Source organism: Mastigoproctus giganteus, chromosome 13 (assembly GCF_048544385.1).
Source record: "Mastigoproctus giganteus isolate SK-2022 chromosome 13, ASM4854438v1, whole genome shotgun sequence".
NCBI classification, from domain to species: Eukaryota; Metazoa; Arthropoda; class Arachnida; order Uropygi; family Thelyphonidae; genus Mastigoproctus; species Mastigoproctus giganteus.
The window spans coordinates 62,337,430-62,354,549 of NC_143587.1; the positions used below are offsets into that span (position 1 = coordinate 62,337,430).

Consider the following 17,120-nt stretch of genomic DNA (forward strand, 5'->3'; position numbering starts at 1 on the left):
GATTTCTTTACTTATATAAACTCTAAAAGGAAGGGGATGAATATGATTGGTCCACTTGACATCGATGGTTCGACTGTTGATGATCCTGCTCAGATAGCAAACAAACTGAATGAGTATTTTGCATCTACATTCGCACGTGAGGAATTATTACAGTTTGAAAATGGAAGAAGGTTATCAAATTGTAGCAGTGTGCTTAATGATTTTGTAATAACTGAGAGCAAAGTGGAGGAGAAATTGTTGAAGTTAAACATAAGAAAGGCACCTGGGGTGGATGGGATCTATCCAGTTATTTTAAAGGAGGCGGCAAAGCAACTAAGCAAACCCTTAGCCATAATTATGAGAGCATCCTTGGACTCAGGGGAGGTTCCCACGGACTGGAGATGTGCAAATGTGTCCCCAATTCACAAAGGTGGATATGGTTCTTATAAGTTTCTCTTTTTTTACATTATCTTTAAATAACTATTTCAGCACTTACCAGATTTTCACGAGGGATAGTGGGTAGTGATGAGGCAGTTGTATTCTCATTTATTTCTTTTGTTTCCTAGAAAAAAAAAGTAAAGTAAGATGCAATAATTTTTGTTGATGAAAACAAGGCTCACTGCAGCAGTTGTGAGGAGTGATCAAAAAAAGATTGAGACTAATTTTACTACATTAAAAAAAGAACTGTCAAAGAAAACTACAGTGAAACTTCCCTTTAACGGACAGCCATGGGGAACGAAAATGTGTCCGTTAGAGAGAAGTGTCCGCTAACAAGAAGTCTGAGGGAGAAAAAAAAAATCGTTAAACGTTTAATGTAAAATTAAATTAAAATATATACAGATTTTGAACAATATTTTTGTAAATAATATACATACCATTGTGCTATGCATATTATGACTTTATCTTAAGAAAAAGACATACAGTAATCACTTATTTTCTTCTGCACCTTCTTCCGGCTGATAATTTTGTTTTCAACATTTGTTTGGAGTGAAGAAACCATCGAAAGTCCTTCAGTATCTTCTTCAGCGGCGAAAAACATTTTTAAATGATTGATTTGTATGAGCGCTTCTTCTATTTTCATCGGTGGTTCGTCGTTAATATGTTCTTCAACAGAATGACCTCCTTCCATTTCTTCATCCTCATGGGCAACTTCTTGAAAAATATCGATGATAATGTCGTTGATATCTAGAGCACCATCTTCTGTAGTGAGGTTCGAATCTATATCTTTGTAGCCAGGGTCACTTGTAGCAGAAGTATCGTACATTATCAATAGATGTTGAAGTTCTTGTTCTTCTTGGTGATCCACATTGCTGTTCACAACTTCAATTTTTGTGTTTGAGAATCCAGACTTTACAAAACAGTTCACGACAGTTTGTTTTCTAATTGTTACTGAAGAGGAAATCTATTGAATCGCATCTAGGATGCTGATTTTCTTTGCAAGGTCACTCGCACATGTTACATCGTTCATGTTTGCAATGAGATGTGTTAAAACACGTTTTCTGTAGTGAAGTTTAAAATGTTTTATTATCCCTTGATCCAAGGGCTGACACTCTGCAGATGTTTGGTGGCAGAAAAACGATTTGAAGGTTGGACAATTCAATGTGCGGGTGAGATGCAGCATTATCCATGAAAAGAATAATTTTTCTGTTTTGACGAATCAGGTTTTGGTTAAAGTGACTTATCCATTCGCTCATGATATCTTGTGTCATCCACGCTTTTTTATTAGACTTCCAGTCAACATTCAAAAGATTCAACTTTATGCCCTTGAAACAACGAGGATTTTGTGGTTTTCCTATAACAAGAGGTTGTTCAAAGTCTCCCAGCATATTTGTACACGATAGTACAGTCAAGCGTTCCTTAGAAATTTTTCCGCCCTGGCACTTTTCGTTTTTTAGACTCATCGTTTTTCAGGAAGAGCTTTTAAAAAAACAACCCTGTTTCGTCACAGTTGTAAATATCCTTAGCTTCAAAATCACGACATAAATCTTCCAATTTGACGGTCCACTCTGTTACAACCCCAGTATCAACAGATCCACCTTCACCATTTACGGTTTTCCAAGAAATTCTATGCCGAGTTTTGAACTTGTCTAGCCATCCCACAGAAGCTTTGAACTCATTTACTCCCATTCAACCTCCAAAGCCTTTTCCCTAATAATAGGGAAATTTTTTTCTTTAGCACATGCACGACAAATTTGAAGTCCAACAGTTTTCGGGAATGATTTTTGAACCTGATCATTTCCGTGTTGCCAAAATTGTTTGAGCAGTTCATTTTTTTTCTTTAGGATGTTGCTTACCTGCGTCTTCCCGATTTTGAATTTTGCAGGGAGATTGCGAACACTATTTTTTTGCCGATGATACGCATTAATGAGTTCGACTTTATCTTTTAAAGTGAAATGTTTACGAGAAGACATTGTGCACTTCACACGACAAAACTGAAAACTGAAACTGAAAAGACGAAAGGCCGACCATATCTTCCCCCCTCTGCACACACTGAATTCATCAGAAGTTTTACACGTGCCTTAAAATTCTTGAAAAAGGGTTTAGAACCGCGATGTAAACCTTGATAAAATTCAGAGAATCGGAAACAGAAAATAAACACACGATTGGGGCAATACGTGGAAGAAACGTTCCTAGAAAAAGGGCCGTGCGTGAGCTCGCATGCTGTCCGTTATGGGGAGATCAAATTAAGCGCTAATCTAAACGAAACAGTGCAGATTGCCTGTCCGCGTCCGTTACAGAGAATGTCCGCTAGACAGAAGCTGCAAACAGGTTAAAACCAATGGAGGTGAGTTGGGGAATTTGAAAATGTCCGTTGTAGAGAGATGTCCATTAACGAGAGGTGTCCGTTAGGAGAAGTTTCACTGTATATACATTTTTAAATCTATCGGATATTCATCGCTTTTTAGCATATCCTTTTTCATCTCTGCAGGCGTGCAATAATTTCTGAAAACCAAACAATAACATACTCACAAGGAAAATAATGAATGTGATATTTATGTTTTACTCACCAAAACACCAATGGAAACATTATAACTTTTGAAAAAAGCTATGGGAATCTGCTCCACCCATATTCACTATATATATACAGGGTGTTGGTTTTAAAAGCAAACCTAGGTTACTTTTATTATTTATGCTACCAAGAAATAACTGTTGGTCTAACTGTGTCAGGACACTAGAAGAGGACGTCATGTAACTGGAGGAAGTGGCAATTTTTCCTTTACTGGTGAATAAATGTTGTGCCATATACCATCGAACAAAGTGTTTTTTTAGTGAAATCATACTTGGAAACAAACTCTTACAGTGAATGCCAACAAAAATTTCTTGAAAAACTTCCTAATACTGACTGTCCGTGCAAATTTGGAATTTTCAATATAATAAAGAAGTTTCTTGAGTGTAAATCAGTTGGGAATCAGAAACATGAAAGAAGAAGGAAGGAACATTATCACGTGAAAACTTTATTATTATTAGCTACATGGTGCAAGGAAGCCTGAGGCTTATGCTGCACCAGCCAAAAAAAAATTCCCCGAGTTACCCTGAGAGAGAGAGAGAGAGAGAGAGAGTGTTAAAAGTAGAAGGGAATCACCAAGAAAGAGAAGAATGATGATATCCAGCTCAGGACCCTGGGTGTGCCAAGCCCATACTCACCAGATGTGAGCCCCTGGGGTTAGTATTAGGAGTGGAAAGTGATGCAAGAAAGCAAGCTTATAAACCACCAGGCAAAAGAAAAAAAAAAACTTCTCACACTGTCCATCCCCTCTAGGTTGCCTAGTTTTTTCACAACAGATGAAAGTTTGTTCCAACTCAATCAAACACCTGGCAGTTGAAGATAAACTTCTGCACATTTATCCAGCAATCATCCTTCCTCAATTTGAATTTAAGCCTCATCATGTGTGTGTAGTCTGAACAGGAGGAAGAATATCATCAGCACTGCACTTTTATCTATACAAAACCTTAAAAAGATTTATTCATTCAAAGCCTTAAACATCTCAAACAGATCACCCTGCACGCGCCTAATCTCTGGATGCTGAAATTTGCAGAACTGAAGCCTTTCTTGGTAAGACCACCTTTTTGTTCACCTCACCAATCTTGCTACCCTCCTCTGCACCCATTCCAGCAGAACTACATCCATCCTAAAACGAGACCAGCAGATCTGTATGCAGTACTCAAGGTGCAGCCTAACCATTCCCTTGTATGGGATAATCACCTCTATCCCTGCTAGCAAAATTTTGTATATCATTAACAAAACCCCATGAGCTGTCCTTGACAGCCACTCTGCACTGTTCAGAGAATCCCACATCTGACTATACAATTATCCCCATATCATTCTCATTTTCCACTACCCTGGTACATAGTTGGTATCTGGGATTACTGCTACCCATATAAAGTACCTTGCATTTCTTAATGTTGAACTTCAATTGCTATTTCTCCGCCCATTTGCTTAATTTTCCTCGATCTTGTTATATTAGATCTTGTTGCAGTAACAGATCTTTCTCAGATCTTGTTATAGTATTTTTATATCATCTGCAGATTTAGACATTAACCTGATAAACCTTCATCAATATCATTAATAAAAATAGAAAACTATGGGCCCAGTGGAGAATCCTGTGAGATACCACTTGAGAATTGCCTCTGCCAACCTATGTAAGCCATGGGCTAAGCAAGTAATGTGGATCAGATTTGGATAGAAAACTTGTGATGCAAAAGTGGCTTTTACCATATAAGACAACATCACTAACAAAAATGCAGACTCTTTCAATATAGGCCGATTCTGGCCACAATAACTGCAAAGAATCATTACAAAATCTTGATATTGTAGAGTAGTTCACTTTTTTTAGTGCCTTACAAGCAACTAAATATGGATGTGATGGTTCTGCATCTAATTTTCCACATATAAAATGTGCAATATAGTGGCCACAAATGACCATCATTTCATAAATGGACATCCAAATGTAATTTTCTCTATCTTGACAAATTTTGCAAATAATATCATAAATAGTGTTAAGGTAATTCTTTGTCAAGGTAGATTCATCTGGAATATTCTTATTTATACAATATTTTTTTAAAAAAATTGCTTTAAGATTTGATTGTTTAATGATGGTAGTTACATCTTTAAGTAAATCCCACATCAGTACACTGTGCTTTCATAAGGGTGACTACAGTGGTCTCATTTTCTTAAATTACATGCAGTGGGTCCAACTGATGATGTCGCCAACAGCAAATTCTAAATGAGAAGCATTCAGGGAAGTAATCTATGAAACTACTAGGCTTTCCATAACAACTAAGAAATAGCATTTAAGACTTAGATCTAAACAGATGTCATATGAACTGATGAGACTTGTGGCAGAGAACAAATATGTAAAGGCGTTAGTTGCTTGATGGCACCAGGGTTTTCTCCATCTCTGCATTGTATTCTTTGTACGTGTGACACAGAACTCTGTGAAAGCCTTTTTGGAATGTTGTGTAATGTTATGTTCTGTTGTTTCTCTGACCATTTAGCTGAGAACAAAGTTGTGTGAGATGTATATAAATCAGGTGGTACATATAAATTAGTCTGTAATCAAGTCACAAAGGTTAGGCAAGCTAAGGCAGATTATGAGGTCTATGACAAAAAATGGAAAGAACAGCGGCAGAGACTTCTATGCTAATATTAACAGAAGAAGGAGAATTACAATGGGCCAAATTTTGATAACCCTACTCAGGTTGATGACAACTGAATAAGTATTTTGCATTTACATTCACACATGAGGAATTCATTAGGGAAGTTTATCAAACTCTAATGGAGAGCAAAATGATTTTATGATAACCAAAAGAAAAGTGGAAGTGAAATTGTTGAAGAAAAGTGCCTGGAATGCACTTTTCTTCCTGAACATAAGAAAAGTGCCTGGAATGGATGGCATCTATCCAATCATATAAAGATAGCAAAGGAGGTAAGCAAACCCTGAGCCAAAATTATGAGAGTATCATTGGATTTGGGAAGGGGGGGGGAGTGGACTGGAGATGTGTGAATGTATCCCCAATTCACAAAGAGAATCAAAATGTAACATGAGTAATTGCAGAGCTGTTAGCTTAATGTCTGTTGATGGAAAATAATAGATCACTGGTTAAAGAAGTAATGCAGGACCATCTAGGCAGGAATGCAATTATAATGTAGTCACAGCATGGATTCGTTAAGGAGCAGTCTTGTCTGACCAATCAGATTGGATATTTCTATTTTGGGAAAAGCAGAGAGTGATTATCAATGGATACTGCTCTTCATGGAGTAATGTTATTAGTGGAGCCTCACAAGGTTCAGTGCTGGGCCCATTGCTATTTTCAATATTTATTAATGGTATTGAAGAAGGTATATCAGGCTTAATGTATAAGTTTTCAGATGATACAACATTGACAGGGTGGTTAATGACACTAATTGGGGGTGAGCTACTGCAACAAGATCTAGGAAAATAAGGTCAGATGGGCTGAGAAATGGCAGTTGAAGTTTAACATTGACAAATGCAAGGTATTACATATGGGTAGCATTAATTCCAGATTAACAAACCAACTGTGTGGTACTATACTCAGATGTCAGATGAACTGGAGAGACTTTTGGCAGAGAACAAAAATGTGTAGCAGAAAATGAAAAAGACCTGGGGGTAATTATGCAGTCAGATATGAGATTCTCTGAGCAGTGCAGACAGGCTGCCATGAGAGCTCATGAGAGTTTTCTCAATGATATACAGAAATTTTGCTAGAAGGGATAAGGAGGTGATTATCTCTCCTAGCAAAGTGATTATACACATATCCCATCATGTGTGTAGTCTTGTTGAGACTATACATATGATGGGACATAAATTCAAGTTGAGGAAGGACGGTTGCAGCACAGATGTGTGGAAGTTTGCCTTCAGCCAGTGGGTGGTTGATTTTTGGAACAATCCCACTTCCATCTGTTGTGGAAGTGGAGGGTTTGAATACATTCAAGGAAGAACTAAGGAAATTTTTGGAGGGTGTGGGTGGGTGAAGTTTTTTTTTTTTGGCCGATGCTTTAAGCTTGCTTGCTTGTATCATTTGCCATTACTAATACTAAATGACATTCCAATTTCATACTCAACCAATCCGGCTATGTACAAACGATTGGGGATTGAATCGACGCACCTTTAAGGTTCTGTACAAATCAATCTTTCTTCCCTTCATAATGTATGGATCTGGGGTCTGGTTTCACAGGGCAACTCTTTACAACAACAAACGTAAACTGGGAACCATCCAGTGCACCATCCTTCTTACTATTACAAGGGAATGCTGCATGGTTAGCAACCCAGCCCTTCAGGTTCTTGCGGGCGTCCTTCCGCTTGATCTGGAGGTTATTCGAAGGGGCCTCCACTACTGTATATCCAGGAGTATACCAGCAACTATCCTTGGACACTCCATCAATAACCTGAATGAAATCAGGCAGGAAAAGAAGCAAATTGCCATTCTACTACTTCAGACTTGGCAGGACAGATGGACTGCTACCGACAAGGGTCCAATCACCAAGAAATGTATACCTTATGTGAATGCTGTATTTCCCAAGTCTCCAAATTGGTTCTCTCTTGGTGTTTATACCACCTACCTCATTACCGGACATGGATCAATAAACCATAAACTAACATCCATGGGAATCATTGACAACCACTACTGTGCATGTGGTGAAATAGAAGACTGGAACCATCTAGTATATACCTGTCAACACTATGAGGACCTCCGCAGCATCCTGTTTACTCGTATACAAGATAACCCTCAAGGAAATGAACACTTATTCATCACAGAAGAAAACTACTACTATGAGTTTACCAAGTTTGCACAAGCCCTCTTCACAAGACGGAGCACCCTATTGCCAACACAAAATAGGAATAACAACCCAAACATCTGATCCTTACCTAACTGGCCAACCGATCTCAACCTGGATAGGATCAACTGGCGTACGGGTCACCTGATTCCCCAGTGGCAACTTACATGCAGCTCTCTTGCTGTGTCTTATTTATCCTCCTTCTCGGGTTCCCCATTCACCTGATGGCGCTTATTGCTCCACTGATAATTTGGAGGATGCCTTCGCCTACATCCTCCATATTTCTAGCTATACCCTCCTTTCTTCTGTACACTCTGTGCTTCCCCAACTCTACGACAAGCCAGAGAATAATGGGCAGCCTGGCTACCTCCTAGTGGTGTGTGCAGGCAACGTGGAGTCCCACCAGGGGCCCTGCAGCCAAATGCCAGGACACACTACAGAACCTAATGTAATATGTCATATACAACACATTTACAGTAGTACTGTATTCCTTCACAGCGAACATATGGCGCAGATGTGGGAAACCATAGGTGGTGCCTGACCCTAATACTATGCACACTATGTACAAACAATCACAATTAAACAAATACCTACTGCTAACTTTTTAAATGCTGATTTACAATCTTTCTCTAGTGGGAGAAGGTGGGGAGGAAACCTGGTTGACTAAAATTCTTCTAAATTCTAATTTCTTCTGGCCCAGCATATCAATAATACCACTTCCTCTGCATCTTAAAAACTAAGTTTCCCCCCTTTTTATCTCCACTATTAATTTTGTTCTGGGCAGCTGTTAACTGTGCATGAATTTCAACTTTTTATCTATTATGGCATGCTATTCCCATAAACCCTCTCCAACACCCCTTGAATCCAACCAATTGAGTGTAGTCAAATTAATTTTAAAACCTCTCCACCTAATTAACTCCACTTCCTGCCTCATGGATATTCTATTTCTACTGCATGCCTTTTACACAGATATGGCCTTCTGAATTGGCATCTATAATCCACTGCTTTCTGAAATTTCTTCTGATTTGTTTATTCCTGGCAGGTCAGAATTTTGGAAGACTGCTCATAGCATTTACCAAAACACTGTCCTTATTGCTCACTCATGTATCCATTTATATTCATAATTTGCATAGTCAGGATATTTGTATACACTGGACTCCCGCTAGTCTGAACTAATTGGGACCGAGCCCTGTTCGGATTAGCAGAATTTTGGATTAGCCGAATAACGTACCCCAGATTTTAAAATGAATAAGGAGTGAGTGACGTTGATAGCTTGAAGTAATGCTTCAGGAAATCACAAGCTACCTTTGATGATCATCATTAAATCAGCGAAGCCGAGAGCGCTTTTAAAAATATGAACATTAACAATCTTCCAGTTCATTACAAAAGTCAAAAAAAAAAGCTTGGATGAACGGACAGCTTTTCATTGAGTGGTTTCATAATCAATTTGTCTCAGCAGTGAAACGTTTCAGCAATGAAAATGATTTGCCACCTCGCGCCATTCTCCTCATAGACAATGCGCCATCCCACCCAGACGTTTCCGAGTTTACATCAGGGGATATAAAGGCAGCTTTCTTACCGCCTAATGTAACACCGTTATTACAGCCCATGGACCAGGGGGTGTTACAGTCTATCAAGCTTGCATACAGAAAGAAATATCTTAGGTCCTTGATAGAAGATAACACCAATTCACTTTCTTTACATGAGAAAATGAAACAAGTGAACTTAAAAGATGTTGTATATTGGGTTGCTGAGCTATGGGAGAGTGTAACCGGTGGCAAAACATAGCATCTTCTAATCGATTTTCATCGTTACGTCAAAAGAAATTAACAGAGTTTGTTACTTCTGAAAAATAGCTTTTGTTCCTGTTTTGGTGTATAAGTATTGATCTGTAGTTTTAATAGGCCATGTCAAACACTGATTTATTAATTTTGTATTAGTACAGTACTACAATAAAATACAATTTTTTGTGGAATTCTAAATGTCTTTGTACCATTAATACCATTTAAATTTAACATATTTAACATATATTTTGGGAACTAAAAAATTTCCTCTTCGCTGACCGAAACGTGTTCGGATTAGGCGGACGTTTGGATTACCGGGGTTCGGATTAGCGGGAGTGCACTGTACTTCCTAATGTACAGATATCCTATTCTTCTGCATAGTAATAATCCTTGAATAGTTCAGAACATGATCACTGAAACAATATAAAGAACTCATCTTACTTGGTCTGTTTCTGAAACACTAATATCTAAGCAAGAACAAATTTGTTTGAATTTCAACCCAAGTAACTCACTGAAAGATTTGTGACTAGTCACATGTGCTCAGGTAGTCATTTCAACTTTTGCCCAACATATCTTCATTAAACTCTAATGTTCTTATCCCTCTGATTCTCTCTTCTACCACACAGCTTTTAAGTATGCTGCTCATGCATTAGACAGCATATTATGTCTATCATCACTATAGCTGCTTTCTGCTACAACAAAATGAAACTGAAAACTTATTTTTTTCAACTCTGAAATACTGTATATATACACGACTCTCTTTTCTGTTTCTGTTTCAATCCCTTTCTTTTGAAGTCATGTTTCTTTCCCTCAATTTTTATCCTAAAGTATTATAATATACTGTGTGCATTTAACATTTATATTTCCAATCTTAAATCTTTAATTTCCTTTATAAATAAAAGAGAAAAATGCAATGCTTCAATACAGAAACTCTAGAGGGTTTAAATAAGAAAATAAATAACCGCACATCACACAACAACTAGAAAAATCAAGAATCACGGAGCCAATCTTGGCCATCCTATATTTCTTTTCATTAAACCCATGAGTCAATAATGCATTTGTTGAAGTATATCTTTATTTGTAAACAGTATCACAGCACTTTTTGCAAATAAAATATTAACTTTATTTACTTACATACTTTATCAGCATGAAGGACAGAAAAGGATCTTGGACCTAAGAGGAATCTTCGAATAGATAAAATCCTAAATCTCAAGCCTGTCTCATGTCCAACCAGTTTTAAAAAACAATAAAGAACTCTCACTATACATTTGATTTTAATAGGCACATTCTTTAACTTAATATGCAGACGTGTCTCGTTCTCACAAGGCAAAATGCATCAGAATACTTTTCATTCCACTCAGCTAGTGCAATAAAAAATTTTCTGATGATCAGGTGATGGGGCCAAAGACAAGACATGGCAGCCACTGGCCAAATTGCCAAGGAATATAAAAACAATGAAAGAATATAAACATCTAAGAAATTCAGAAAAATATTCTTCTTTAAATAACACAAGGTTGCACTTCATTCTCCAAACAGCCACAGAACAAAAACATTAAGCCTTATAGAATTAAGACATTCACAACCCCAGAGGCTCATATCTGGTGAGTATGGCTTGGCACACCCAGGGTCCTGAGCTGGATATCATCATTCTTCTCTTTCTTGGTGATTCCCTTCTACTTATCTAAGTAGAAGGGAATCACCTTCTACTTAGATAAGTAGAAGATGCCTGGGGTAATTCAGAATTTTTTTTTTTTTTTTTGTCTAGTGCAGCATAAGCCTCAGGCTTCCTTGCATCCTATGGTTAATAATAATAATAATAATATGTAGCATCAAATTTTTAATCCAGGGAATTCCTTTTGCTAAGGCATATAAAAAAAAAAATGAAAGAACATAAACATTTCAGAAATTCAGAAAAATATGTTTGCTTAAATAATCATGAGATTGTACTTCATGCTCCAAACAGCTCACAGAAAAAAAACATTAAACTTTATAGAATTAACATATATTCACTACTTCATTACAAAATATGTGGCATCAAATTTTTAATACAATTGAAGGATAAAAAAAAAAAAAAACCATCCTACTTTTATAACTGTTTCTTCCTTTTTGAGAGAAGGGAAGTTTGATATTTTTGTCCAGTAATCATCATTGGAGGCTGTCTAATTCAGTCATACTGAGAAGAACACCTAAAAATATCTCTGCCTTCTTCAATCCAGATTAACCCGGTCTCATAGTTTTCAATCCGAGATCAAAAAGTGATAGATCAGCAAAAGTATTAAGAAAAAACTGTAGGTTAGTAGCGAAAATTTCATGGAAGGTACAAGAAATATTTGGACTGAATTAATAAATAATGACAGTGGAGCAAAAGATACAAATGGCATACATTTTTACTTTACATGTGTATTCTCATGAACCATGCCTAAAAAACAATTTCACTTGGACAATCTACTTTACATAAATTTAATCAACATACTAATTATCGATGAGATAAAAAATCAGCTGTCAAGATATATATTTATTAAAGACAGTACTGCAAATCATTTTTTTTTTTTTTTTCTGGTAGTTGTTGGCACATCGGCTTCTGTGGCCATAATACACCTCCCAAAGTTTTTTTTTTTTTTTATTTTTACTCTGATCCAAGCCCGAGGCGGGATTCAAACCCGCGACCAGGCAGGCACTTTACCCACCTGGAATCATAAAATGTATGTATGATTCTGCATTATGAAATTTCAAAGCTCTGTTAGTTGATGATAAATATTTCGACTAAAAATTTGAAAAAAAAATCATATTTTTATTCCATAACGCCTTTATCTGGTTCAAAATTCTGCGAATTCCTCTGATAAAGAGCATCTTGATTTGAACGGTGACGGTCAGGAGCATAAGCAGAAGGGATTAACTTCCTAAAATGTTTATCCCCAACTCCTGTATTAAATTTCTGCATGCGTTCCTGACTGATGATATATGAATCATATGAATAAAACAATAATGTAATATGATATGAATGAAAATAAATGTCTCCTTTTCAAAAGCGTCTACTTCATAGTCAGGGAAACCTGAAATGCATCTACAAGCTAAAAAACAATTTATTTTGCTCTGTTATGTTTCGAAATAGAGATGCAAAACCGATACTGAACTTGTCAGATCTTAGGGTTACCCATAAAATTTCATTTAGATTTTTTTTGTTGTTGTTTTTTTGTCTCTCCTCACAAACTCCGAAACAAACCGTGTTTAAAACGAAAGCATAAAATTAGCCTTACTTTATTTATATTCGTAGGTTCATTGGACGACCCAAGATCGTCGTCTTCTGCCATTATAAATCAGTAAATATCATTTAAATATGCTATTACCAAGAAACGTCAACTTGGTGGCCAGTATTACTTCAAGAAAAATTAATAATTATAATTATTTTTCTATTAGATGCATTTTATACGATACATCGGTATCACTGTTGTATCTCGTGAACAATTGCTAGCGGCCCTCTGCCGATTCTTTCAAAGACAGTAAGAATAAGTAAAATGGTTAATATTTTAATTAATATGAAATTAATATTGAATTTATGTTGTAGGGTTTTAGGCGCATCAGTAAGTTAGGCCATATTGCGCAATATATAATATGTCTGTAAATTTAGTGTGTTCTCTGGTCGATTTCCCTGTTTACTAGATGAGAAACCCGAGCATCCGGGAGAAAAAACCATGCTACCCTCTCCTGAGCACACCTAACACAGCCACATTATGAAAAATACCCATAAAAATTCCTCACGTCATTGAAGGGATTTTCAAACTCAGGTCTTTTCGACAGTTACTGTAGCTTCTGGTACCACTTTTACTCACACCGCTTGGAAGGTGATCTGGGTCCGATTCCCACTTATTGAAATGAGATTACTCCCTATATAAAGACGAAAAGATGTGTTGTTGTTCATGTTGAAGACGTTAACACAGGGGCTACGGAGGCCATATTGTACCTTTCAAGTTATTAATATAAAAGTTTCAATTTTGTAAGTTTTTAGAGGTGAGAGAACATCCTTATCTTCTTTAGGAAAGAGAAGAATTCATATAGGTTTATTTCATTTCCCAAGATGTGCTTCACTGTTATAGGTTCCTGTAAACTTCTGAGAGACAGCGAAGGTTCTAGCCTTTCAGGCCGATAATAGGAGCAATCGAGTAAAATGTATTTCACTGTGAGAACTGTATGGCAATGAGTACACCATGGAAGGCATTCGCTTCTGAGAAGGCCCTCCACGGTGATGAGTTGTTGGTTGCTTTGATGCCTGATCGGCGTTTTCATTTCCGAGTATTCTAGAATGAGTTGGGATCAGCAGAATACCACTGTATGTTGTTTGTGTTGTAGCTAGATCAGGTGGGAACTGATCTGTTTCAGCAGGGGACTGTAATTGTGTGTCTCATTCTGTACTGAGTTGATAGATCTTAAATAATCGCTATAGATGATATGATGTGTGGCCCTCATTGTGAATAATTTCTGCCACTTCTATACAGCGTATAGCTTTCTATCGTAGTTTTGACTTGGAGAGTACGGAAGGTTTCTTGTAAACAAGTTTTTTTTTTTTTTTTAGATGCCAGCAAGGTTGTATTTGTTTATTAAATAGTAAATGTCATTAGTGTCGCTTCTGAAACATCTACAGATCCATTAAATGAAATGTGTCATTAATTCTTCTTGAGGTAGAAGGTTGAGTGATTTCGTAAGTATTCTGCTTGCGCTTCTGAGTTAGCCAGCTTTTCTGGAAAAAAAGGGTCGATCTAAATACATATCAATTTTTGTATGTGGCTCAAATATTGGCTCTTCTTGCTCAAATTGGTAATCCATATTCGTTTGTAATTCTTTGAAGTCAATAGCTGTTGCAGAGGTTTTTTTTTTGTTTTTGTTTTAGGTTTTGCATTTGATGAAAATCAACTTTCTAGTGGAACTGATAAGATTGCCTTATTAGGCTTGCTCTGCTTTTACTTGATTCATGGGTTATTTTGGTATCGGCAAAATGTAAGTGCCCAGGCAGAAAATAAGATGTCGGGAGTAATGGAGGGTATGTGTTAATTGCAACAATCTGCATCCACTGAAAGTATACGACATAAAAAGTTTTGAAAGCTATTGGAGCGATGCGATTTTTAGCTTCTTGATAAGACATTTTGTTCTCCACTTTATATTTCTGGATTCCCCCCTCCCCCTTACAGCATTTGCAAGATTTAGGATATGCTACATGATTTCCATTAGTTTGGACATTGCATTATTTTTGTTGGGCATTCTGTTTGATGATGCTCTGTGTCTTCACATCTTGGGCAGGCTGGTAATCCACGGCATGGTTTTTGGGAGTGAGTATATTTTTGGAATTTGCAGCATTTTGTGGGTCAGGAACATAAGATCGCACTCGGCAAATTAAATTAGCATTAGCATTAGCATTAGTAGAGGCATATGATGCAAGAAAGCAAGCTTATTCAGCATCAGCCAAAAAAAAAAAAAAAAAACACCCACCACTCCCATTTCACCCCTCCGTTCGTTCGAAATACCTGTCCAGTTGAGCTTTAAATTTGTTTAGGCTATCAACTTCAACAACAAGTGATGGAAGTCGGTTCCACCAACCAACCACCCGCTGGCCAAAGGCAAATTTCCGCACATCTATCCGACATCCGTCCTTCCTCAATTTGAATTTATGCCCTCTGAGGTGATTATTCTGAGCAAGATGAAGAATCCCATTGGCATTGAGCATGCTCAAACCATTCAAGGCTTTGTACACCTCTATCAGATCACCTCGCCGGTGCCTAGTCTCCAGACTCTGTAATTTGCAAAACTTAAGCCTTTCTTCGTAAGAGCAACCCTTTGCTCCATTCACTAATCTTGTTGCCCTTCTCTGTACCCGTTCCAGCAGCTCTACATCCTTCTTGAAATGAGGCCTCCAGACCTGTATACAGTACTCAAGATGTGGCCTAACCATTGCCTTATACATGGGAATAATCACCTCCTTATCCCTGCTAGAAAAATTCCTGTATATCATTGACAAGACACCATGAGCTACTCTTGCAGCTCGTCTGCACTGCTCAGAGAACTTCATATCTGCCTGCACAATTACCCCCAGGTCCTTTTCATTCTCCACCACTGTCAGTGTAGTACCGCAGAGTTGATACGTTGCTCTGGGGTTACTGTTTCCCATATGTAGTACTTTACATTTGTCAATGTTAAACTTCATTTGCCACCTCTCAGCCCATCTGTTCAACCTTTCCAGATCCTGTTGCAGCAGCATAGCGTCAGTAGTGTCCTTAACAACCCTGCCAACCTTTGTATCATCTGCAAACTTGGACATTAAACTTGATATCCCATCATCAATATCATTCATAAACACCGAAAACAACAACGGACCCAACACTGAACCCTGAGGGACTCCACTAATAACATTAGTCCACGTTGAGCAGTGTCCATTGATTACCACTCTCTGTCTTCTGCCACTCAACCATCCCCTTATCCATAGCAGCAATTTGCCTCCAATGCCACACTGCTCCAATTTGTGCAGCAGTCTTCCATGTGCAACAGTATCAAAAGCCTTTCTAAGATCCAAATATATAATATCAAAGTTATTCCCCTGCATCCAGTTCTTTTGTGACTACATCATAGTATCCAATCAAATTGGTCAGGCAAGACCTGCCCTTAACAAAACCATGCTGCGTCTGAGCTATAACTGAATTCTTGTCTAGATGATCCTGCAGCGCTTCTTTAACCAGTGCCTCCATTAATTTACCTGGAACAGAAGTTAAACTAACAGGTCTATAATTACTTGTGTCAGCCTTTGATCCTCCTTTGTGAATTGGGGTTACATTTGCACATCTCCAGTCTATGGGTACCTCCCCTGAGTCCAAAGAAGCTCTCATAATTATGGCTAGGGGTTTGGTTGCTTCCTTTGCTGCCTCCTTTACTATAACTGGATAGATCCCATCCACCCCAGGTGCCTTTTTTATGTTTATCCTCAACAATCTCTCCTCCACTTTCCTCTCAGTTATTACAAAATCATCCAGCTTACTGCCAATGTTTACTTTACCTACATCATTCTCCTTCCTGAATAACTCCTCATGCGTGAATGTAGATGCAAAATACTGGTTTAGATTGTTAGCCACCTGAGCAGGATCCTCAACTGTTGAACCATCAATATCCAGTGGACTAATCTGATTCATCCCTTTCCTTCTTGAGTTTAAATATGTAAAGAACTCTTTTCTGTTTTTCTTTGCATCCTTTGCCAAGGATTTTTCGTAGTCTGCCTTTGCCTGCCTAATCTCCTTTGTGACTTGGTTACAGACCAACTTATATCTATCATAGGCTTCCATGTCACCCATTAATTTGTATGTATCCCATGCATTTTTCTTCTCTGTCACATGTCTCATTAGTTCACCTGACAACCATTTAGGCCTAAACCTCGAACAATATAAGAAACAGCGCCGTATTCAGCAGTCACGGGCTTGAACCCCAGTCACTCAAGACACGTGCTTATGCACCCGCGCGCCTGATCACTAGGCTACGGCAGCCTCAATAGTCGGGTTTCACTGAGTTTGGTATAGTTGGATTGG

At 37.8% G+C, this 17,120-nt stretch overlaps 1 protein-coding gene across 2 annotated transcripts in view; it reads right to left on the reverse strand.

Annotated features, from left to right (window-relative positions):
- LOC150076116 (peroxisomal membrane protein PEX14-like) overlaps positions 1-13,028 on the reverse strand; it is a 71,941-nt gene extending 58,913 nt beyond the window's left edge. For both annotated transcript variants that reach the window (XR_016547818.1, XM_090387616.1), the window contains exons 1-2: positions 12,819-13,028; positions 476-541 (exon numbers count right to left, since the gene is read on the reverse strand). Coding sequence is in view for 1 of the 2 variants with exons in the window: in XM_090387616.1 (XP_090243742.1) it covers positions 476-541; positions 12,819-12,872 (120 nt within the window). In the remaining variant the exon portion in view is untranslated. The remainder of the gene's footprint in view (positions 1-475; positions 542-12,818) is intronic.
- Between the last annotated feature and the right edge of the window lie 4,092 nt (positions 13,029-17,120).